The following is a 24,101-nucleotide window of genomic DNA, read 5'->3' as shown; positions in this document are numbered from 1 at the left end:
AGCCCTACCCACTCGGTCTCACCATTATGTGTGAGATGACTGACTGACGTCAGGGGTGACCAGGACGCATTATTGGCATCATACGCATTTATGCATTTACTGCTTGTGTTTGTTGCACTTATATGCTGTATTTGGATGGATGCATATGTTTGACATGCATACAGGATTTATGATACTTCCGGTCTGACGACCTGATTATTCTGATAGGTGACCCTGGTGAGTACAGTACTCTTCAGCCTTTTTCTATTATGCATTACCTTATTTTGATCAGGAGACTGTACTCCATAGTTATTACTATTTGTTATAGTTTACTATACATGTCAACTAGATATCTGTTGAGTTGTTGAACTCACCCCGTGGACACTATCTTTTTCAGGTACTAGATTGTTTATAGAGACGCTTGGAGTATTCTGGCTGCCGGTCCCCACATCACATCCGAAGACATGTCTACGTTTTTGTGTATTTTTACTTCAGTATTTATAATTGGTGTAATTAGTGTTGTATTCCGATTTTGTTTCTGGAGATGTTATATTGTTGTGTTGTGTAACCCTAGCCGACTAGCAGTTTTAGTTTTGGGTTGTATGTGTTGTCCTTTTTCGCTGTGTCTTTGGTTTTAGTACAGCTAAGTAGGCTGTTAAATATATATATAACTGCGTGGTTGTTTATTTTGTTCCAGCCGAATGGGCTGATGATATAAACTACGTGGTTGTGTGTATATTCCAGCCGCTTGTGGCTGATGTATATTTTGTATGTAGATTTGCCTGAGATTGTCACCCATATAGGGGAGATGCTGCCGAAATTTCTTCGGACAGAGACTCCCTCGGGGCGTGATAGATAATTTAAAAAAAATCTAATTTCAGAAAAGATTTTAATTTTAAAAAAATGAGAATTTTTCTAAGTGAAAAATTTCAAGCAAGAAATATTTTTCTAGATATAAAAATATTTTTGAAGAATTTTCAGGAAGATGTTTAAAAACTTTTCAAAGCATTATTTATTTCTAATTTTAATGTTTTATCATAAAGTTAATTAAATATTTCATTTCTATATTCGGCTTCCAGGCAATGGCGAGGCACTAGGCATTCTTGGTTATTGGAGCAACAACCACTTTCTAGTCAAAGCCTCATAAAGAAATCTTAATGTTTAATTTTCTCGCTGAAAGCTCTTAACTTATAAAATATTTAATCTAGTAAAGATTTTGGAATCCAGTATAGATTTCTTCCTACTGGGTTATTCAAAAACTTAGGGGGTACATAGTTTCTAGGAACTTTCCTAAGTTGACCCTGATGTTTTCTAATATATCAATTTAATTTTCATAAATTCTTAGTTTATATTTTGGGAATTTATTAACGCATGCATCATTATTTTTCAATTTCTGAATTTCAAATTTTAATTTTTCATTTTCTGATTTTAGATTATCATACATTTCTAGTGGGCATGCTTTTGCTAGGTTCAATTTTAATTCAGGATTTTCTTTTTCTAATTTTGCAAGATCTTTCGTCAGCACTTTGATGAACTGAAAAGACTGAGTGGGGGTGAGATCAAGTACCTTACTTACCTCACTTGATGATGCTCCCCCTTCATCGGAACTTTGTTCTTCTTCTGATGATTCTCCCCCTTCATCTATGCTTATTTTTGAGTCCGAATCATTTTCAAAGAGATGATTGGCCATCAGTGCTACTCCTGAGAAGGCTTCGACTTCTGACTCGGAGGATGAAGAATCATCCCATGTAGCCTTCAAACTCTTGCGTGTTGAGGACGTCGGTTTTTGAGACTTCTCCTTGTTCTTTTTCTTGAGTTTGGGACAATCATCCTTGATGTGTCCTTCCTCGTTGCAGTTGTAGCATCGAACCGTCTTTTTGTTGCATTGATGTTTCCTCGACTGCGATTTAAACTTATCAGTTTTAACGAACTTATTTAATTTTCTTACCAGAAGAGTCGCTTCAGTTTCGTCGATCGATGCTTCGGAGTCGGGATCGTCCTTTTCAGCTTGTAGGGCAATGTTGAGATTCGACTTCTCTACTTGGTTAGGCTCTGCAAGTCGAGACTCGTGAAGTTTGAAGGTAGAGAATAAATTTTCTAAACTGCTTACCTCAAAGTCCTTAGAGATGTAGTATGCATCTACTAAGGATGCCCATTCAGGAGTTCTGGGCAAGACGTTGAGCGCGTATCGGATGGAATCTCGGTTCATTACAGATTCGCCAAGGTTTGTCAGTTGCGTTATCAGTTTCTTGATTCTCGCTTGGAGTTGCGCTACGTTCACGCCATTGTTCATCCGGAGGTTTGTTAGTTGTGTCCGGAGGATGTCGCGCCTCGCTACCTTTGCTTCTGAGGTGCCTTCGTGGAGCTCCAGGAATATTTCCCAGAGGTCTTTGGCAGAGTCCTATCTTCCGATCCGACTTACCTCCTGGGGTGGCAGGACACTAAGCAGGTGGAATTCCACCTTTCCGTTGGCCACGAAATCGACTTGCTCTTTCTTTGTCCAGTTATACTCTTCTTTGTCTTTTGGCGCTGCATATCTATATTTCATTATTAAAAGTATATCAAATTTAGTTTCAAAAAATACCTCCATTTTTTGCTTCCTTATAGCGAAGTTTCCGTCGAACTTTGGGGGATGAATGTTCACGCCGACCATTGTCTCGATCTTTGTGTTTTAGTCGGCGGTTAGTCCTTTTGAGGCTGTCGGGCTCTGATACCACTTGTAGGTGCAGTAGGGCCGACAAGAAGAGGAGGGGGGGGGGTGAATTGCTTGCAAAAAAAAAAATACCCTCCTCAAAACTTTCAAATCAAAATAAAAGCAACAATAAAGTAAAGTAAAAATGACAGAAAAGAAAAAGGGACTCAACGAATTGACTTGGTTACAACCGAGACGGTTGTTAATCTAAGGCGGTTGAACAGGTGCACTAACAGAGTCTCCTTCTATGAAGGCGGAGAAGCCTTTTACACTTTGAAAGCTCTTACACGTTGCTTGGAAATAAAATACAGCGTTGATTTTCGTTAATTCAAAATAGCTGTTCGAGACCCCTTTATATAGGGGTTCCAAGACTTATCCAGTTCACTTGATCCTCGGGATCAGGATTTGACTCGAGAGGGATCAGTCGACCGATCCCCAGGTTCGGTCGACCGAACCTGCGTACTTGCCCAACCTTCCATCCAGATGCAGTCTGTGTGGATCAAGCCTGCGTTCGGTCGATCGATCTCATTGTTCAGTCGACCGATCAGCTAACGGTCTCTCCCTAAGCTGGCCTGATCAGCATGCTCGACTAAATCTCTGGTTTATCTCCTGTTCGGTCGACCGATCAGAAGGTTCGGTCGACCAATCAACCAACGGTTGGTTGCTGACATGGCTGCTGACGTGTCATCAACGGCTGGCTTCTGATGATTGGGGTTCAGTCGACCGATCATGACATTCGGTCGACCGAACACTTGTCAAGTCAACTTCCCGGTTGACTTGCTTTGGTTTCGTTCGCTTGGATGATTGCGGCCAACCGGAATAGGGCTCACCCGAACCCAATTCCCGGCCTTCTCCTCGAGCAATCTTCCGTCCCACCGTTATACTCTTCCACCCACTGGTATACTCTTCCACAGCTCTCTCGTCCTTTGGACGCACCGAGCCCATCGGCCCCCTTCTCGTGCCGTCCTTCTCGCCAACTGCGTCTTCCACTCAACTTCCTGCGCTCCTAAGCTCCTGCACACTTAGACACAGGGATAAAAAACAAACAGGACCTAACTAATTTGGTTCATCATATCAAAACAACCACGGGGTCCAACAGTTTGAGGGCGAAGAGACAGTGATCTATCTTCTGGTACTTCCTGCTGCTGGCGAAATGACATAGGAAAATAGTCTTAAAGTCATGGAAGCGGGTGATGGACCCATTCGGCAATCCATCAAACCATTTTTGTGCAGAGCTGGACAGAGTGTTCAAGAACACTCGACACTTGATGGCGTTGTTATATTGGTGCAACAGTGCAACGTTCCGAAACTTTCAGAGATGATCCTCCGAATTCTTGCTACCGTCATACTCTCCGATAGCTGGGGGCTTGTACCCCTTCGATAGCTTCTCCTCGAGTACCCTTAGAGAGAAGGACACTTGCTCCTCAGGCTCCCCTTGAGGCTCCTCCCTGAGGACTATGACCTTCCCTTTCTTTGAGTCCCTGGGCGAGGAGCTTTTCTCCATGGAGGCATGTGGTTCTTCTTTCTTATTATAACAGTCCGGACCCTTGTGATAATAGTCTGGGCTAGGTTCTCGATAGAAGGCTGGGGGGAACTCCTTGGGCTGTTTTCTCTTAGATCCTCTATCCGAGACGTGAGTAGGGTCCTTGAAAATTATAGGCATCTTGTACGGTCGCGAAGTAGTGGTCTGTTTTTCGGAAGTCACCCGCCTGTTGGCCTCCTTGAACAGTTCATACTCCTCTACCATCATGGTCATGTTGATTCTTCCGGTCTCCTCCATCTTCACACTCCAGAACAGGTGAAGGAAGTTCCCACAGACAGCGCCAAATTGATTCTGTCAGGAATCTGAGTCAGACAAAGGTCGGATGACCTGTTGCTGGTGTTGATGGAGAGGCGACTATGACACCCTTATCGTACATGCCCCAAAGAATGGACCCCCACGTGGCGCTGAAGGACGGCGGTAACTAAGCCAGTGGTACTTGAGCTCTGCGCGTACTCAGACAAGCACACGAAACGTTAGAGGTCATAAACCAGGGAAAAAGTCCCCAGAGCAGGCCCTTCGACATTGAAATCAGGTACTTTTTCCCCAAAAGAACAATGTACGAAGGAGAAAAAAAAGTAGAAGACAAGTGCAAATGTGTGAGAGAGCGTACTTGCTCAAGGGAGAGGACCTGCCTTTTTATATGACAAAGCGTACCTCTACGGGTGTCAGGACCTGTCTGGTGATGGAGGACGTGTGACACCCTTTTGTGGACTGGAAGATGATTTCATTCTCAGATGATCGTAGACCCTTGGAATATTCCCTGACATACAGCAGTTATTTTCTGACTGGTAGTTATGATTCCCTGATCTTGTTGTCATGTAGTGTCTTCCGTCCCGCCCGGGTATGACTAGGGCAGCTCGGAATGATCTATCAGGTATAACACCTGGTCTAAGTCTTGAGAGGCAGGGAGAGCTGATATGATATCGCTCAAGAGCTGACCGGGAGTTGACCTACTAAGAGAACCAGGCCTGGATTTAATCGAGTTGTGAAAACCCGACCAGTTGGAGCAAGTCAAGTATCATCTTGATTGCACACCCTGAATCAGATCTGGGATCCTGATCTGCAAGCACCCGACCGGGCATCATGTGGCTAATAACACCAGGCGGTCATACCTCTTCTTTCCCTAACTGCTGACTATCACGTCCTCCTGACTGTTGACTATCACGTCCCCTTGACTGTTGACTGTCACGTCTCCTTGACTTCTGACTATCATATTTTCTTGACTTCTAACTGTTATGTCTCTTTGACTTCCAACGACTAGGCTCTACTCTTATACACCGTATTGTTACTCTTCTTGTTCTCCTTCCTCATATTTACTCTTTTTATACGTCTTTATCTTATTACTTTGCACAATGTTTTCTTCTCTTTATTAGAGGTTGAGAATTATTATCTCCTATTTGCGCAACAATCTACCATAACTACAGAAAGGACAAGACCGACTTGCGCAAACCAATTGATGATGAGGAGGATACGAGGATCAAGCATGTGCAGTGGGTTCGTTTCTAAGCTTCATCGATGATGTCGAAGCATGAAATTAAAATTTGTGATATAATCTAGTGCAGGGTGTTGGTTTCTGAGCTTCGTCCGTGTGTCAGAAGCACGAAATTAAAATTTGTTATCTACTGTAAGTACCCATAATCTTGTGTGGCAAATGGCAAATGACCAATGGTAAATCGTGATTCGTTTATCCCTAATATTTCTGTCAAAATAAGTAAATTACAGATGATTATTTGTTAATAATATAAGTGGTCAAGGTATAAAGAAAGATACATTCGAACATATCAAGTTAAAATTTCAAATATATGGTAACACCTTATGTTTCAACCACCGTATCATAGGAAATATAAATAATCATAATCTATATGGTAAAAAAGTGATATATTTGCTCCTAGTATCTCTATCAATTCATCTTAGATTAATAGAAAAAAAAATAAATTATAGTACTAATCATTAAACAAATAATAAAATATTACCATTTACTACCAATTTGTTATCTAGCCATAATCTAGCACTACCATCTACTGTGGAAGCGGAAGAGTAAAACCCTTGAATAAAATTTCTATCAGAAAACGCAAAAAGTTCTGGATGATGCAAAAAACTAAAGGAAATTGGAAAATTTTAGTGAATATAAGTCTGGAGGGATCCCATGGGACTGGCGTCTATACTTTTTAGATAAAATAGTATAAATTAGAAAAATTAACTTAACATATATATATAAAGATCCTAATCCTTTTATACCTAATATTTTTTTCAGTAAACTTATTTAAAAAATTAAATTTATTCTTTGTAGTGTTTACTTTTTTAATATTTTTGTTAGCTCAGCTTAGGACAAAACACATACATTAATTAATCTAACCCGAGCACACCCGCCACAAGTCAAGCACCCACCACAAGTCATGTGGTGCTTAACTTGACCTAACATATTTAGGATGGGTATAAGTTTAATCAATCTAACTAATCGAATTTGCATGTTCAATTCAATTAATTTAGAAATTTAATTTTTTATTTTAAAAGAATATAAATTAATTCAGTTAAATCGATTCGGTCATGATTTTAAAAATCTAAATTCAATTAAATTGATTAAATGGGATAAATCATTCGAACTGATATGTTATTAGCACGTGATTATTATAACAGTCATCACTAATTATATAGCAATTGACTGTTAAACTTAAAATTGAATAACTATTCCGTACTCGATCGTTGGATTCTATTGTCTATCATGAGTCGATTACTAGAAAATAACAATAAATTGTTAATTCATCACTAGTTGATTGTTGAAAAACATTAATTGATGATAGAAATATTGATTATTTCGGTTTTCAACTAAATTAATCGATGTTATGTTAGTTCGTTTTTTGTTGAAAAATTTGGTCATTTCGGTTGATTTGGAAAAAAAAATGATTTAATCAATTTCAAATTGTTCGGTTCGGTCGGTTCAATTTTAAACCGATTGTACCCTAATCATTTGATTAACCCTAATTTTACTTTTTCTTGTTAAAGGAATAATATTGGATGAGTTTAAATTATAAGTTCAATAAATCCATACATATAGATAAACATAGATTTAATTTATTATGTTTTTATCTACACATATTGCAAATAATTAGAAGGTATTATAGGTATAATATCAATTAATTAAACAACTGAACAATAATTGAACATTAATTAACAATTAACTGACTACATAATTGGTTAAACTAAAAATAAAATATTAATAATATATATCAAAACTATAATTTTGTTTAGAGATATATTTTAAAAGTTATATGGTCATTTATAGATATTATAGTATAAAACTGAAATAAATTAATCAAGATAAGAACTAAAAAGAAGTAAATATTTATATTTAAATATTTTTAAGACTTGGCGATATATATGGATAAATTCTATCAACTGCATCTCCATAAACTGAGTCAATCCTTGATTCTATAAATTAGCATGATTAAAGGATAAGCTAGACTTGTTTATTTGTTACTTTTTAGATTAGTTACTTTTTTTTATCATTCTTTTCGACTTTATTTTCATTAATCTTATTCTTTAATCTTTGCTTCCTTCTTTCTCTATCCTTGAGGGTTCTACAAGAGATTGAAGATCAAAGTCTCTCAAATTAAGGTATGTTGTGCTTTTGATTAATCCCCTGTATGATTTCTTTCCTATTCATTTTTTTAAACTTTATATTGTTTAATCTCTTCATATATACTAAATATATAGAGATTGATATGTAATAGTTAATATAATTTTCATGTTTTATCCATAAATCTAATGATTATAGAAATTAGGTTTTTATTCCCAGTATTACTTAGAAAATTTATTTCATAAACATACGTTCAATATTTAAGTAGATTAATTATTTTATTTTTAAACAAATATATTTCTGAATCTGTAGTTTATATAAATTATTTTAAGTAGTACATTATATTTAAGTTCGTAATCTAAAGTTTACAAAAAAAAATTTATTATGAGTTTTTATTTTCTGCATTCAATAATTTAAGAAACTATTTCTATAATTAATTTACGATATATCCAAAAGCATAATTAAGTTTATAAATAGTCGTGTCTGATTTCTGTGTTCACAAAATATACTTATAATTAATTTGTATTCTCCATCAAAAAGTGATTTTCTTAAGTTATTTCTAATCAATGTGATACTGAATGAAAAATCAATTTGTAACAGGAAAGAGTCAAGAATGCATCGTGTGACAAGTTCCAACAACACATCTGATTCAGGTCGTCCTCCTCAAAAAGAGAAACGCTTATCATATGTGTTGAATGATGGAGATGATAAAAAGGTCTCTAAATATCATATTACATTGACCTTGCTGTCTCTTATATATATATATATATATACTTTATGTTCATCCAGTTATACCTTTTCTTTGTGACCTACTAATGATAAGGAGATGTGGCATTGTAGTTGTTTGTATTTTTCTTACGATAATTGATTTCAACTCTTTTAAAACTTGGTTTTGAGATTGCTACAGAAGGATTCTTTGTTTGCAGCATTGTGCAGGCGTTAATTGTGTAGTTGTGTCAAAACCATCAACTTCAGATGGCCTTGACTATGTTTTCACTGGCAGTCGAGATGGAACATTGAAGAGATGGGCTGTAACGGATGATGAAGCGAGTTGTTCAGCAACATTCGAATCACATATAGATTGGGTATTGTTCTATGTTTTCCACGAATTCTTTAATGAACATCCTTTTACTGGTACGATAGATGAATTGACTTAACAATTCTATATGCCACTATGGTTTTCTATTGTTATGATTCTGTGCAGGTAAATGATGCAGTTTTGGCTGGCGATGTGCTTGTTTCTTGTTCTTCAGACACCACAATCAAGGTTCTTCTTCACTTGTGCATAGTAGAGTATTGGTGACTTTTTAGACATAAGAGTTGATCATTTAATTTCTCACTTGTATATTTGTCAGACATGGAATTCCTTGTCTAATGGTGTTTGCACTGGGACTCTCCATCAGCATTCCGACTACGTTATGTGTCTCGCAACAAGTCGACAAAGAGTAATTGTTACTTATAATGATCCTTTAAAATTAAGGAATGAAATGGACTACTCACTTAACGTTCGTATTCTTTGAACACCATGTACATAATTAGAGCAACATAGTTGCCTCAGCGGCGCTTGGTGGTGAAGTTTTCATATGGGACCTTAATGCAGCTCATTCGCCGATCGCTAGCCCTATTGACACAGCTGAAGAAATGATGCCAAGTCTATGTGGATGCAAAGCTAGCGATGACATTCTGATCCACAATACTCAACCTCATGGGCACAATCCCATTACGGTGGAGGGACACAAGAAGTCATCAATATATTCTTTGGCCATGAGTGATAATGGGAATGTGCTTGTATCCGGAGGAACTGAAAAGGTGACTTTAGAATTTACCTAATAATCATTTTTTTCCTTGCGTGTTTATTTTCAAATGCATTCATAATTATTTGTAGGTAATACGTGTTTGGGATGCAAGAACAGGGTCCAAGAATATGAAACTTAAAGGCCACAGTGACAACATTAGGGCTCTGCTTCTTGATTCTACAGGAAGGTTAGCTCTTGATATTCTTGTGTGATTGGCATTGAGAGCCTTTTGTGATGTTTTGATATGAATATTGGTCACACTCTAATTAAATTTATCCTTTTTATTTATTTTTATTTTTCCAGATTTTGCCTGTCAGGATCATCCGATAAATTGATTTGGTACGCATTAGTTGATGAATAAACTATTATATGATTTGATGAATAAAATTTTGTATCAACACTGAAACATTACTACAAAATTTTACATTAATTTAATTTAGGAGATCAAAACCAAACAAATAATTAGAATTCGAGAACTAAAAAGATTTCAACAAACTATATATAATTTTTTAAATAAAGTACAACAAAACCATAGAGTACTAAAAGTTATATGAATAATACAAAAAGACACATCATCTAAAATTACATTAAAAATGTGTACTTAGAGGATCTCTAAGTAATTCTAAATACGACAAACATCAACTATAATATCAAAATCACTTTTACCTATAAAATTAACTAAGAAAAAAAACTAAGCACAAATTACTTAACAAGTACATAAAAAAGAATTACATAAATTTAAGAGATCAAAAGAACAAGTCACAATTTATCTTACTAGTTTAATTAAGTTCTCCTTTGAGATCTTTAATTACTAATTAAATTACCAAATTGATATATGTTTAATTGTCAATTATAATAAGTTAATATATGTTAATTATCATCTTTGAGTCGTTGCTAATAAATATTTCAATAAATCTACTAAAATATGAATCGTTTAAATATATCTTCAATATGAATTACTAGAGTTAATAAATAATAAGTAGCATCATAACTGTGGTGACCTTTTTTTTATATAATTTGTTTATTTAAGAGACTTTGTGGTATGTAGCCTATGGGATCTTGGTCAACAGCGCTGTGTGCATTCTTATGTTGTGCACAAAGATTCAGTCTTCGCACTTGCTTCTACTCCAGAATTCACCCATGTTTATAGTGGTGGTAGAGACCAATCTGTAAATACTCCACTCCCTTTACTTGCATTCTGAATCCAGCTGTAAGACTGAGCACTGATTGATATTTATTCCATAGTTATACTTGACAGATTTGTCAACAAGGGAGAGCATTTTGCTTTACAAAAAAGAAGATCCAATTTTACGAATGGCCTTATGCGATGATAGTATTTGGGTTGCGACAACGGATTCATCAGTAGACAGGCTGCCAGCTGAAGGAAACAACCTTCAAAGAATGTTAAAAAATGGTGCTTCTTTCATAGCCAGAAGCTTGTCATTTACAAGGTCAAGAACTTCAGAAGGACCTGCACCCGTAAGTAGTAAAATTTGTCTCAGCTTTGAATTACATTCTAGGAAAATAATTGTGAGATTAGATAAATAAATTTAAATTTCATGAATGAAATGCTTTTGTAGGTTACTTTATACAAATCACCATCTTTAACAATTCCAGGAAAGCCAAGAATTCTACAGTATGAAATTTTAAATAGTAGAAGGCATATATTGACCAAGGTAGTAGACCATTTTCTATATTTTTCATGAATGTTTTTCTCATTTTTATGGTGCTTTAAAATTTTTGAGATGCATTGTTGATTTAGGATACTTCAGGTTCAGTTAAGTTATGGGAGATTACCAATGGGCTTGTCATTGAGGATTATGGAAAGGTACTTAAATTGGCACTGTAATGACATATCGATTCCCTATTGATATTTTTGATGTTTCATATAAATTGATCTAGTGTTTAGAAGAGTTTGAAAGAAAAATCATCAACCTTCTATGCTAAACTTAGATCTGAATATTCACTTGCAGGTTTCGTTTGAAAAGAAAAAGAAAGAGCTATTTGAAAAGGTAATTTTGATATTTCTATAATTGTGTATTCTTTAATAAATTATCTGCTTCTCTAAATAGATTTGAAACATTTCCTCTCTTTTTCCACTTGCATAGTTTCAGGCAAGCATACCAGCATGGTTTACCGTGGATAATCGTCTAGGTTGTCTATCGATTCACTTAGATAGTCCTCAATGTTTCTCAGCAGAGATGAATGCTACTGAATTAAATTCAGAAGCGGCACAAGATGATGCAAAGGTTAACTTGTTATTTTCAATGTTTCATTTTATTCATATCATTTCTTTGAGATGAATTCTGAAACTTTTTAGAAAATCTTGTAGATAAATCTAGCCGAGGAGACGCTTAGTGGTCTATTGGCACATTGGAAGGCTAAACGAATGAAGAGGATGGAATCTCAAGCTTCATCTAATACCGATATTGAACAAGAGAATAACACTCTCATGGTGCACCCTTCTTTTGAGTTTTCCTCAAACTCACCTCCATCAATAGTTACACAGGGTTCACAAGGAGGTTCTTGGAGAAGAAGGAATACAAACTTAGATGGTACAGAAGATGAGAAAGATCTACCTTGGTGGTGTATAGATTGTATTCTAAATGGTAATCAATCTCAAAGAGAAGTTACCAAATAATTCTTATTCGGTCATCTTATTCAACTTACATTTTCTTAGTCTAGTTTCCAATTTTGTTGCTTTATTACTTCATTGTTATAATTATAATGGAGGACCAATTGTAAGTAAAATAATGTGACTTTGGTTGTGCCTTTGTGCCCTTGTGCTGTGCCCAAGTTTAATTCCCATTCTAACCATCTAAACAATACATTTCACTATTTACTCTTGGTGGATAATATTTACTCTCTGATATTAGACTTGTGCAGGATTTTTTCAATAAATGAAAATGATAACTCACCCAAAGAACAAATTATTTAGGATGATATGGTTTGATTCTGATAAATTTATGTTCATCGTCATCAATAATCATCTTGTCAGTGTAAAATATCTCATTAAGTCGAGATAAGAAATCTCATGTTCAACGCTTGAATTAATCTCTCGATGATATTATGAAGTGATTTGAATAACTCTCTAAATGTGGTGGATCCATTACAAAATTAAAGAAACTAAATAATAGTAATTCTCATGGCAAAGGATAATTCGGTGCAAGAAATTTTTATAAAAGAATTAGACTATATTAGAATTACATTACAAGAGATTGTTTCGGCAACTAGAATCCATAATCACAAGATTATATGACAACAACTATACTTGTACCAAGACTCCCCCTTAATAGTAATTCTCAAGGTATGATGCTAGAAATATAGGTGTTTTAGGCTAAGTTATAACATTATATATGTTAAGTGCATATTTTGATAACACAATACCTTCAAATCTTATCTGGTTTCAAAGGATAAAAATTCTGGTACATAAATAAGCTTTGAACCTGGAATTTCAACTCACTCAAGTGAATGCAAAAGTAACGTCGACCTAATCATTAACAATTGTCTAGAAATAGTAAATTTTCTTACAGAACACCCGATGAACATCTAGTAAAATTTGGCAAAAAAAACATAGATATGAAATCACTAGGAAATTTAGTAATAAATCACACAAATTTCATATCTTTTTTTGTTTTCTCAATAATTTTCACATTTTCATGTAAGTATTTCCCAAAAATTGAGAACAAAAAAATAAGAATTACAAAATTTCCCAGATATCATGGAGATATATCATCACCATCAAGTCATATTTAATTTATCCCAACTATATTTTGTGCCGACTACATTTTGAATCTAATGTATCGTAAACATGCATGAAACAAAAACAATGGAGTTATATATTCAATGCTTGTATGGAAGAAAAAGTTCATCTACCATTCAATCTATCTTCCTGTAAGCACTGTAACGGTAACATCATAAGTGGAGAAGGATCCATATTTGTTAATTGTCAACTTTATCTCAATTGGGCTTCTCTCTACTACAAACTCTACTACAAACGTGGCTTGTTTTGGAATGGGAAGAACACTTGTTTCATTATCCATCATCCGCGAATGATGTTATCGATATCAGGTCGATCACTCACTCAATCTTGAACACACAATAATGCTATATGTACACATCTCTTTACTTGGTTGATTGTGGATGACGACCCAATCATTGGATCCACTAGTTTGGCTATTTTTTCCTCGTTCCACCTCGTCCAAGCCTGTAACATTATGTTTTATGTTTAGTGATGAATAAGTGTTAATTCACTGACCAAATAAATGACAATAGTTTCTTGAGATGAAAATAAATTATAAATAATGTAGTAAAATTGCATATAATTTTACATATAAAATATTAACGACAATAATATTACGTACACAAACTTACATATCCCAGCATTATTCTCCATGTGACGAAAGTTACCATTTCTTTGACCATTGATGATCTCCCTGATAAGAATTCCAAAGCTATAAATATCAGATTTCACTGAGAATAAACCTTCCATTACATATTCAGGAGACACGTAACTGCTGCATGTATTAAGAATATATCAATTTTAGATTAATAGAAAGAATATTTATGAAATTTTCTTCTTAATTAAAGAAAATTATTAAAGTTTTAATTTGTCTCTTGAACTCCACATTATTTTTGTAATTTGCACCACAAATTATATTTTAAAACAATACAGTATCATTTTGTCATCTGAATGCCACATTGGCACCATTATCAATTGCCTTTGAGAAAAATGACGTAAAGTATTCAACTAAACACTATAAGCTATAACATGCATATATACAATTATTGTGCAGTCAACAATTTTTTCATCTAAATTTTAAACTCATGAATCTACGATAAAGGGCAAGGCGACAACAATGTAAAACTTAGAGAGCTATTCCATAAAATATGGCATTTAACTTGCGAATTTGCCAAATTTTGAAGTATGAAACAAAATTTCAGCTACACAACTCATTGATGATTATGAAGTGCTAATGCTAAGTGCTCATAATTAACTTACAGTGTGCCAACCACACGATTGGTGTTGCACTCATTTTCATCGCCTCCAAAGATTCTCGCCATATCAAAGTCTGATATTTTAAGATTCATGTTTTCATCCAGCAAGATGTTGCTAGCTTTAAGATCACGATGGATGATCCGCAACCTTGAATCCCTGTGAAGATAAAGAAGACCACGAGCAATGCCTTCTATGATGTTGAACCTTCTATTCCAATCTAATACATCTTTCTTCAAGGGATCTGTTAATTTCACAATTATATATGCTTCAAGAATTATATTGATTGCATAGTTTTTTTGTCTAACTATTTTCATATATAGAGAAATAGTTACATACCAAAAAGGATGGCATCTAGGCTTTTGTTTGGGAGATACACGTAGATGAGAATTTTTTCATGGGCTTGAATGCAGTAGCCGAGCAATCTGACCAAGTTCCTGTGCTGCAATTTAGAGATGAGAATGACTTCATTCTTGAATTCCTCCAAACCTTGCCCTGAACTCCTTGAAAGCCTCTTCACCGCCATTTCTTGACCTCCAGGCAACACACCCTTCAACACCATCAATTAATCTCCTCTTAGAATTGACACAATTTCATCTTAATACATTAGTTCTTTGGTTTATGATCTGGTGATAAGGACGGGGGATCCTCGTCAGCGGGTCAACGACACGTGGAGGTCAAAGGTCAAGATAGTCAGCCCGGAGACCGGCCGACCGGACGGAGCAGACCTACCGACAGTGCCCTGCAGGCCGACCAGCCGGGAATTCTCCGAACCGAATGGAAGACAACCTGACTAGGGGTCGGGTTTCCGATGCTCAAGGTAAAAAGGTTTCAATGGTCGAGCGGGCTCACCGTTCGGCCAGGGCACAAGGCAACACAGGCAGGAGCAGTCTCAGCCGAGCATATGACCGATGCAGGAGTAATGTGCTTGCCGAGTGATCGATCCGCTCGACCCTGGAACAGACAAGGAGCGCAAGAGGACAAAGGAGACAGGGGATAACATCATCCTCAAGACACCTGCCGCCGACAAGCAGCAGAGTTGGCGGCCGAGCCGTACACAGAATCGTACGGTGTAAGCTTCTACCGTCACATCCGGGATATGCTCGGACGATTGCGGAATGGTGCCAGAAGTATTTTTCTGACACAGGCTTATTAAGGTATGTTTGGGGAAGCGTGCACGCGTCGGGAAACGTGCTCGCGCTTCCCCGGGGTCCTATATAAAGACCCCAGACGTCGACGAAGGTATGCGCAACTATTTACTGTAGCTACGTTACTCTGCCTCGTTCGTTGCCTGACTTGAGCGTCGGAGGGTCGTCGCCGGGAAACCCCTCCCGGCTCGGCTTCTTTGCAGGATCGTCGGAGAGCTACATCACCTGTCAGAGACAGCGGAGCGTGCCACGTTCCCAGCGTCCGTCGACTCAGCGCTCGGACAAGATCAAATTGGCGCCGTCTATGGGAACGCACCTGAATCCAAGCCAAGAAGATGGAAGAAGCTGGACGTCAACTTTTGGTAATGCTCTCTCCTGAAGAGCTCGAAGCACTCGTCCAAGCGCGAGCAGCGAAAATAGTGGAGCAACAACAGAAAGCTCAGGCCGAACGGGCGGTGCAGTAAGCAACCTCAGCTTCGGGGGGCCGAGCGCCACCCGAAAACCGGCAGGAGTAGCTCTCAATATGGGGGCAGAACAAGGGGCCGACCGACACACAGATGGGTGCGCCGCCCGCCCCAATACCTTTTCATCGGGCTCTGTTCCAGACGCCCTCGCAGGTGGTGCAAGCCAATCAAGACAAGGGGTCCTCATCAGACGAGGCGCCTCGATCAGACACGTCGCCCGAGCGAATCAACCAGCAGTTCTCAGATGTCATTCTTCGCGATCCACTGCCGAGGCATTATGTGCCCCCTGCGATCGGAGAGTACAACGGGACAACCGACCCAGACGACCACCTAGGTAAATTCGACAGTACCGCCACTCTGCATCAGTACACAGATGGTGTAAAATGCCGAGTGTTCCTCACAACGCTTTCGGGATCGGCGCATCGGTGGTTTCGGAGACTGCCGGACGGCTCAATCACCAGTTTCAAGGAATTCTGAACGGCGTTCCTCCATCATTTTGCTAGTAGTAGGCGCCACCAGAAGACAAGCGTCAGCTTGTTTGCCGTCAAGCAAGGCGCGAGGGAGCCGCTCCGAGCGTACATTCAATGCTTCAACCAGGTGGCCATGGACATTCCAACGGTCACCTCGGAAACAGTGGTGAACGCGTTCACGCAAGGGCTCGTGGACGGTGACTTCTTCCGATCGCTCATCCGGAAGCCGCCTCGGGACTACGACCACATGTTGTATAAAGCCAACGAATACATCAATGTGGAGGAGGCCCAGGCGGCAAGAAGGAAAGAAGCCCAGAGCGACCAACCAGCGCCCGCCGAGCGGAAGCAACCCATCAGTCGCCAGCCACCCAGAGGACCGCTAGCTGAAGCCGCCCGTCCTCATCAGCATACTCGGCCGCACGCCGTCCAACAAGTCGCGGCTGATCGGCCCAAGCACAAGGGGAAGGTATTGACCCCAATGTTTTGTTCACTCCATCAGTCGGCCACTCACAATACCCGCGACTGTCGGAGCCTCCCCCAGATCGCTCATCCCGCACCAATGGGTTACCGCCGTCGATCGCCTTCACCAGATCGGCAACATCGACAACGGAGCCCCATGCAAAGGACAGAAAGGCGATCCCCTGAGCGACATCACCGTCAGCAACACGAAGCCCACCACCGAGCATCAAATGAACAACCTCGACCTTCCGCTCGGGAGGAGGAGAACAGGGGCAACACATCTCGGGGAGAGATCAACATCATCGCTGGTGGTCCGACCGGCGGAGATTCGAATAGAGCCAGGAAGGCGCATGCAAGGCAGTTGAGGATCCACGCCGTCGACTGCAGCCAGGAAAGGGCGAGCGGACCCGAGATCAGCTTCGGGCCCAGGGACCTTCAAGGAGTGGAAGTCCCTCACGATGACGCCCTGATCATCCGAGTGGTAATAGCCAATTATACTATTCACCGCATTTTCATTGACATAGGCAGCTCGGTCAACATAATCTTCAAGAAGGCCTTCGACCAATTACAAATTGACCGAGCCGAGCTACTGCCAATGACGACCCCCCTCTATGGATTCACGGGAAACGAAGTCCTGCCGGTCGGTCAAGTCCGGCTGGCTATCTCGTTGGGCGAGGAGCCGCTCAAAAGGACAAGGACCACCACCTTCATCGTGGTGGATGCTCCTTCTGCATAAAACGTCATCCTGGGGCGACCAGCTCTCAACGAGTTCTGGGCGGTCGTCTCTACCTTCTGCCAGAAGATTAAATTCTCGGTGGAGGATCAAGTAGGGGAGGTGCGGGGAGACCAGTTGGCCGCTCGAAGATGCTACGTGGAGATGGTCCGAGCCGAATCCAAGTCCGCTCGGAAAGTGCCGTGTGTCGAGGTACATGCTATTACTGAAAAGCCACCTTCTTTAGTTTATGAAGAAAAAGAGGAGGTACAGATTGACCCATCCCGACCAGAGACCACCACCTTCATAGCATCCGATCTGGAGGAGAGGCAGAAGGAAAAGGTGATCAAATGCCTCCAACGGAACTGCGACGTCTTCGCCTGGTTGACCCATGAGCTGTCGGGGGTCTCGCCAAGTATAGCACAACATGAACTTCATGTCCGGCCAGACGCTCGTCCGGTGAAGCAAAGGAAGAGGGACTTCAGCGTGGAGTAGAATGTAATAATCCGTGTGGAGATAGAAAAGCTTCTGGAGGCCGGCCACATAAGGGAAGTACAATTCCCGAGTTGGCTTGCAAACGTGGTCCTGGTCTCCAAGCCGGGCAACAAGTGGAGAGTCTGCATCGACTTCCGGGACTTGAACAAGGCGTGCCCGAAGGACTTCTACCCTCTTCCCCGGATCGATCAGCTGGTGGACTCCACGGTGGGGTGCGAGCTGATATGCATGTTGGATGCATACCAAGGCTACCATCAAATGTCGCTCGCCTGAGAGGACCAAGAGAAGGTCAGCTTTGTCACGGCGGACGGCACTTACTGCTACAATGTAATGCCGTTCGGATTGAAGAACGCAGGAGCCACCTACCAGCGTCTGATGAACAAGGTCTTCAGAGAGCAGATCAGATGCAATTTGGAAGTGTACGTGGACGACATACTTATCAAATCCTTTCGGGCGGCCGATCTCTACGCGGACATGGAGGAGACTTTCCAAACATTGAGAAGGTATGGCGTCAAACTTAACCCTCAGAAGTGCCTGTTCAGAGCAAGAGGCAGGTGCTTCTTGGGTTACATTGTGACTGAGCAGGGCATAGAGGCGAACCCCAGCAAGATAAAGGCGCTGCAGGACATGCCGCCTCCCAGAAATCTCCGAGAAGTGCAGCGTCTCACCAGTCGGATAACGACGCTGTCAAGGTTCATCTATAAGACTGCCGACCGGAGCTTGCCATTTTTCAAGATACTCCGTAAAGCCACCAAGTTTCAATGGGACGAGGAGTGCGATCGGGCGTTCGAGGAATTAAAGACTTACCTGAATTCTTTACCCGTGCTGGCAAAACCAGCCGTAGGTGAGCCGCTTCGCATTTATTTATCATCAACTGAGCATGTTGTGGGCTCAGCATTAGTGAGGCCGAGCGGCGAGGAGCAGCCAATATACTTTTTAAGACATATCTTAAAGGATGCTGAGTCTCGCTACACTGGTCTCGAGAAGTTGGCTTTCGCCTTGGTTCTTGCAGCTCGGAGGTTGCACCCTTACTTTCTAGCGCACACAATTATTATGATGACGAATAGCCCGCTCGCAAGGGTACTACTGAACCCTGAAGCATCCGGACGGCTGATCAAGTGGACAACAGAACTTAGAGAATTCGACATCCAATATCAACCCCGCTCGGCGATCAAAGCGCAGTCCTTGGCAGATTTCGTGACCGAAATACAAAAGCCTGAGCCCGAAGCTACATGGAAAATATATGTGGACGGATCGTCCACTCGGCTCGGAAGCAGAATCGGGATCATGCTACTGTCGCCTCAGGGAGAGCGAATGCAGCTATCCATCCGGCTAGATTACCGGGCAACCAATAACGAAGCGAAATACGAAGCCCTCATAGCCGGATTGCAAGCCGCAAGGCATGTTGGAGCCAATCGGGTCATGATCCACTCGGATTCCCAGCTCACCGCTCAGCAACTCACGGGCGCTTTTGAGATAAACAATGCAAGACTCAGATTGTATGCAGAGGCTTTTGAGAAACTCAAGACCGGCTTCACCGAGGTAGTGATCCAGAAGATACCCCGAGCGGAGAACCAAGCGGCAGACGAATTAGCCAAGCTCGCAAGCTCGATATCGTCGGTCGTCATCCAGCAGCCAATCGAGCAAGTATCCTTGGTAGCGCATATAGACCGGATGGAAGTCCTCACATTCCCGAGCGATTGGAGAACGGCCATCATGGAGTTTCTACGCTCAGGGGCCTCACCGTCCGATCGGGAGGAAGCTCAGCTACTAAGGAGAAGGGCCGACCGGTTCACTCTCATCGGAGATCAGCTTTACAAGAAGCTTTCTCCCGACCCCTGCTAAAATGCGTCAGCTCAGAAGGTGCAGAGTACATTCTCCAGGAGGTACACCAAGGATCTTGCGGAGGTCATCCGAGCGGTCGATCTTTGGCTAGAAAGATTCTGCTGGCCGGATACTTCTGGCCAAAGCTACATGAGGACGCCGCTCGGACCGTCGCAATGTGTCTTTCCTATCAGAAGTACCACAACTTCTCACATAAGCCGACGGAAGAAATGAAAACGTCCATAGTGTCTTGCCCGTTCGACCAGTCGGGCATGGACATCGTAGGACACTTCCCTATGGCGACCGGACAAAGGAAGTTTCTATTGGTGGCAGTAGATTATTTGTCCAAGTGGGTGGAGGCTGAGCCATTGGCCAAGATAGCCGAGCACATGGTCAAGAAATTCATCTGGCAAAATATCATCTGTCAGTTCGGCATTCCGCGTCGGCTCGTGTCGGACAATGGGCGACAGTTCGTCGGAAATCAACTCGAAGAATGGTGCAAGGGATATGGCATCGAGCAGCACTTCACGTCCGTGGCGTATCCCCAAAGTAATGGTCAAGCCGAAGTAGCCAACCGGGAGATACTCCGAATTCTTCAAGCTCGGCTCGACCACATGGGAGGAAGCTGGGTGGACGAGCTGCCGGGAGTCTTATGGGCCATCCGCACGACCCCTAAGGAGGGAACGAGAGTCACCCCGTTCCACCTAGTATATGGAGGCAAGGCGGTCGTCCCAGTCGAAGTCAGCGTAGAGTCCACCCGGATCCAGAACTACGATGAAGATAATGCCGAGCGGAGGCAGCTGGAATTGGACTTGATCGATGAGGAGCGAGCCAAAGCGTCCGTCCGGCTGATGGCCTACAGGCAGAGAATGAAGCAGAACTACAACCGTCGCGTGGTTCCTCGAACATTCCAGGTGGGCGACTTGGTCTGGAAGAAAGTCAAGCCGGTCGGGGACGTGGGCAAGTTGGAGGCTCCCTGGGCAGGACCGTTCAAAGTCATCAAGAAGCTCCGATCGGGAGCTTATTACTTGGAAGATGAGGATGGGCGAAGGCTAGAGAGGCCGTGGAGCGCAAACCACCTCCAGCCCTATCGGGCTGGATGAAAGGTGCGCTGATGTAATATACTTTGAAATATTCTGTTCGGATGTATTATTTGGTTGCAGGAATGAAAGCTATAAGAACAAAGGCATGATTTGGGCGCACCAAGCGAGTAGCAACATAATGCTCAATGGCAAAGACCCCGAGCCATTCGGCTGGGAGTATATTATCCGAGCCATAAGCTCATCATTGAAGACCGTCGAGCTCCGACGTTAAACCCTAGAGTCGGACCGGCGACTATAAATCCCCCGGCTTGAAGACCGTCGAACGACGACGTTAAACTCTAGAGTCGGACCGGCGACTTTAAACCCCTCGGCTTGAAGACCGTCGAGCGGCGACGTTAAACTCTAGAGTCGGACCGGCGACTATAAACCCCTCGGCTTGAAGACCGTCGAGCGGCGACGTTAAACTCTAGAGTCAGACCGGCGACTATAAACCCCCCGGCTTGAAGACCGTCGAGCTCCGACGTTAAAACCTCCGGCCGGACAAAGATAATAAAAGGGTCGACTCGTGAGTCGATAGGCCGATCGACCAAGTTATTAAAGATACTTCATGAGCATCTAGCGGGGATTCCATTTAAAAAAGTATAGACACGCAGCCGAGCGGCATAATTATACAGAAAACTTCGCTAAAAATTCCTTGAGAAGGGCGGGCATGACGAGAAATGATTAACGAAAAGAAAGAGGGAGGAGACTTGAACGATTGTATTTTGGGGTCTGAGCGGAGGACACAAGTATTGACAAAGCTAATAACAAGACAGCAGGTATCCATTAAAAGTCCGGCCCTTAGAGCCGATCGGAAGAGGTACAAAAAACATTACAAGAAAATCATAAACGCTCCTCACTCCAGTGGCTCGAAGATGGGCTCCGGAACGACATCTTGCAGGCCGGCCATGTCTCCGGGGGGGGGGGGGGGGGGGGGGGGGGGATATCCTCGGAGAGATGGCCCTTGGCCTTCAAGTAAACAGTGGTCGCCCGGATAGCCTCTTCGAAGGACAGAACCAACCGATCGCTAAACTTTTCACCAAAGGCATCCGATCGAAGGTAGTTCTGTCTCATCACTTTGAAGCGGTCAGGTTCTCCATCTTGGTATTCCTTTAGCGCCGCTCAGGAAGCGTCGAGAGCCCCTTGGAGCTCTTCCTTATCCGCCTGCAGTTTAGCTTCAGTGGCAGATCGGCTATCTTTCTCAGCAGATAGCAGGTCGGTCAATTCCGTCACGCGCTGCTCCAACGCCCGAACCTGCACCTTCATTGCGTCGAGATCAGCAACGACCCTATTTTTTATGTTAGTGGCCACAGTGATCTGGTGGTCGTGGGACTTGACTTGGTTTTCAAGTCCAGCCATCCTAGTTTCCAGGCCGGAAGATTTGTGCTGCTCGGCCGCTAGCAGTTTTTCTATTTTGGCCAGCTCTGACTTGAGCGTGGCGTACGAGGGCCCCTCAATCGGCGCCTCACCAGAAATTTGGAGCTTCTTCAACTCCTCCTCTAGTTCGGCCAGACGATTGCTGACCGCTATGTTCTCCACCCATTGCTACGTTCGAATGGGATAATGTCAGGAACCTGGTGAAGTCGTCATAATAGCGAATTAGGAAACATACCCTGGTAGCTTGCTGCATATGGCTGTCCGCCAGCTGACCGGGAGTCATCAGGGCCACTCGAGCCCTCGCATCTTCCCACATCTGGGCGAGCAGCCCCCGGATAGTAACTTGGTGCTCGGGAGCGGCAGGCTGGTCCGCCGCCAAAAGGAACTCCTCGGTGGGGAGACGGAGGACGAACTTGATCATTCGGCGGCCGCTCGGATCTGATTGGGTAGAAACGGCTCGGCTGGAAGACTCGCCGATCGATGCAGAAGTAATGTCCGAGCGCTTGAGCCGAAGGCGGACCCGGGGCGCAGAACTAACAGGTGGTGCTCCAGTCGAGGCTGCTGGCTGGCCGAGCTGGGAGGGGGTCTGATCAGAAGAAATGGTCTCATGTCCGGTAGGTAGCGGGTCGATTGCCTCTGGGGGGGCGTCGACTGGCCCAATCATCGGCTCAACGGGCTCAATGGCGGTCCGACGATGTTTGCGAGTTATCAGTGGGGTATCGTCGGCCGATCGCTCCGTGTCCTCTGATGTGGGCTGCTGATCGGCCGAAGAGATAGCATCCCCAGTTGCTCCAGTGGCGGTACCTTGAGCGGCAGACTCTCGGGCCTCAGTTGGAGTCCCTTCACTTTCGTCCTCATGCGAGCCGACCGGTGCAATGCCTCGATCAGCCATCTCCTTAGCTGCCACCGCCTCAATCTCAGCGGCCTTCAACTTCAGCCGATCGACAACCTTGGATCACCACATGATGTCAGCTGCATAACAGAAGAATAAATCAGTTAGACCAAAAGGAAAAAGGACAAGGAGAGTGCTTACCCAAACTGCTCGGAAGCTTTGTGCGGATCGGGCTCAAGCCAAATACATACAACACCTCCTCGTGAAGTAGTTTATCGATATTGAACCTCTGGCCGGCCAGTAGATTAGCCGCATGAAGATACTCCGACTGGTTCTTGTATTTGCCGAGGTTAGGCGGATCTGGCACGGTGGTTTGCTACTTGGTGCGAAATGAGGGCAGCTCGGGAAAACGAAGGTAATAATAATTTTCCTTCCAGTGCTTGTTCGAGGTCAGCATCTTATCGAAGAAGACGAGGCCGATCCGCGATTGGAAAAGAAAAGTACCCCACTCGGACTGTTTTGGGTAGTAAAAGTAATGGAAAATTCTGGGGACTAAGGGAATGCCGTGCAATTTGAAGAGGATTACTACGCCGCACAACAATCTAAAAGAGTTAGGGACAAGTTGGCCGAGCGGGATGCGGAAATAATTACAAAC

At 42.3% G+C, this 24,101-nt stretch overlaps 2 protein-coding genes across 2 annotated transcripts; one reads left to right on the top strand and one right to left on the bottom strand.

Annotated features, from left to right (window-relative positions):
- Positions 1–8,404: 8,404 nt before the first annotated feature.
- Positions 8,405–12,228, top strand: LOC122054049 (WD repeat-containing protein 48-like). Its single transcript, XM_042615892.1, has 14 exons — positions 8,405–8,506; positions 8,718–8,876; positions 8,996–9,058; positions 9,147–9,236; positions 9,331–9,600; positions 9,677–9,774; positions 9,891–9,926; positions 10,636–10,756; positions 10,833–11,066; positions 11,168–11,263; positions 11,350–11,415; positions 11,561–11,599; positions 11,702–11,836; positions 11,920–12,228. Exons 1-14 carry the CDS (start codon positions 8,405–8,407, stop codon positions 12,226–12,228), a joined length of 1,818 nt encoding a protein of 605 aa, XP_042471826.1.
- A 1,435-nt stretch (positions 12,229–13,663) lies between these two features.
- On the bottom strand, positions 13,664–15,145 carry LOC122050679 (G-type lectin S-receptor-like serine/threonine-protein kinase B120). Its single transcript, XM_042611567.1, has 4 exons — positions 14,923–15,145; positions 14,590–14,827; positions 13,962–14,104; positions 13,664–13,794 (listed from the first exon to the last, which is right to left on the bottom strand). The coding sequence occupies exons 1-4, from the start codon at positions 15,143–15,145 to the stop codon at positions 13,664–13,666; spliced, it is 735 nt and encodes a 244-aa protein (XP_042467501.1).
- Positions 15,146–24,101: the final 8,956 nt, after the last annotated feature.

Source organism: Zingiber officinale, chromosome 3A (genome assembly GCF_018446385.1).
Source record: "Zingiber officinale cultivar Zhangliang chromosome 3A, Zo_v1.1, whole genome shotgun sequence".
In the NCBI taxonomy this organism is placed as follows: domain Eukaryota; kingdom Viridiplantae; phylum Streptophyta; class Magnoliopsida; order Zingiberales; family Zingiberaceae; genus Zingiber; species Zingiber officinale.
The sequence above is the reverse complement of the archived record's forward strand: the minus strand, read 5'-3'. Positions and strand labels throughout refer to the sequence as shown.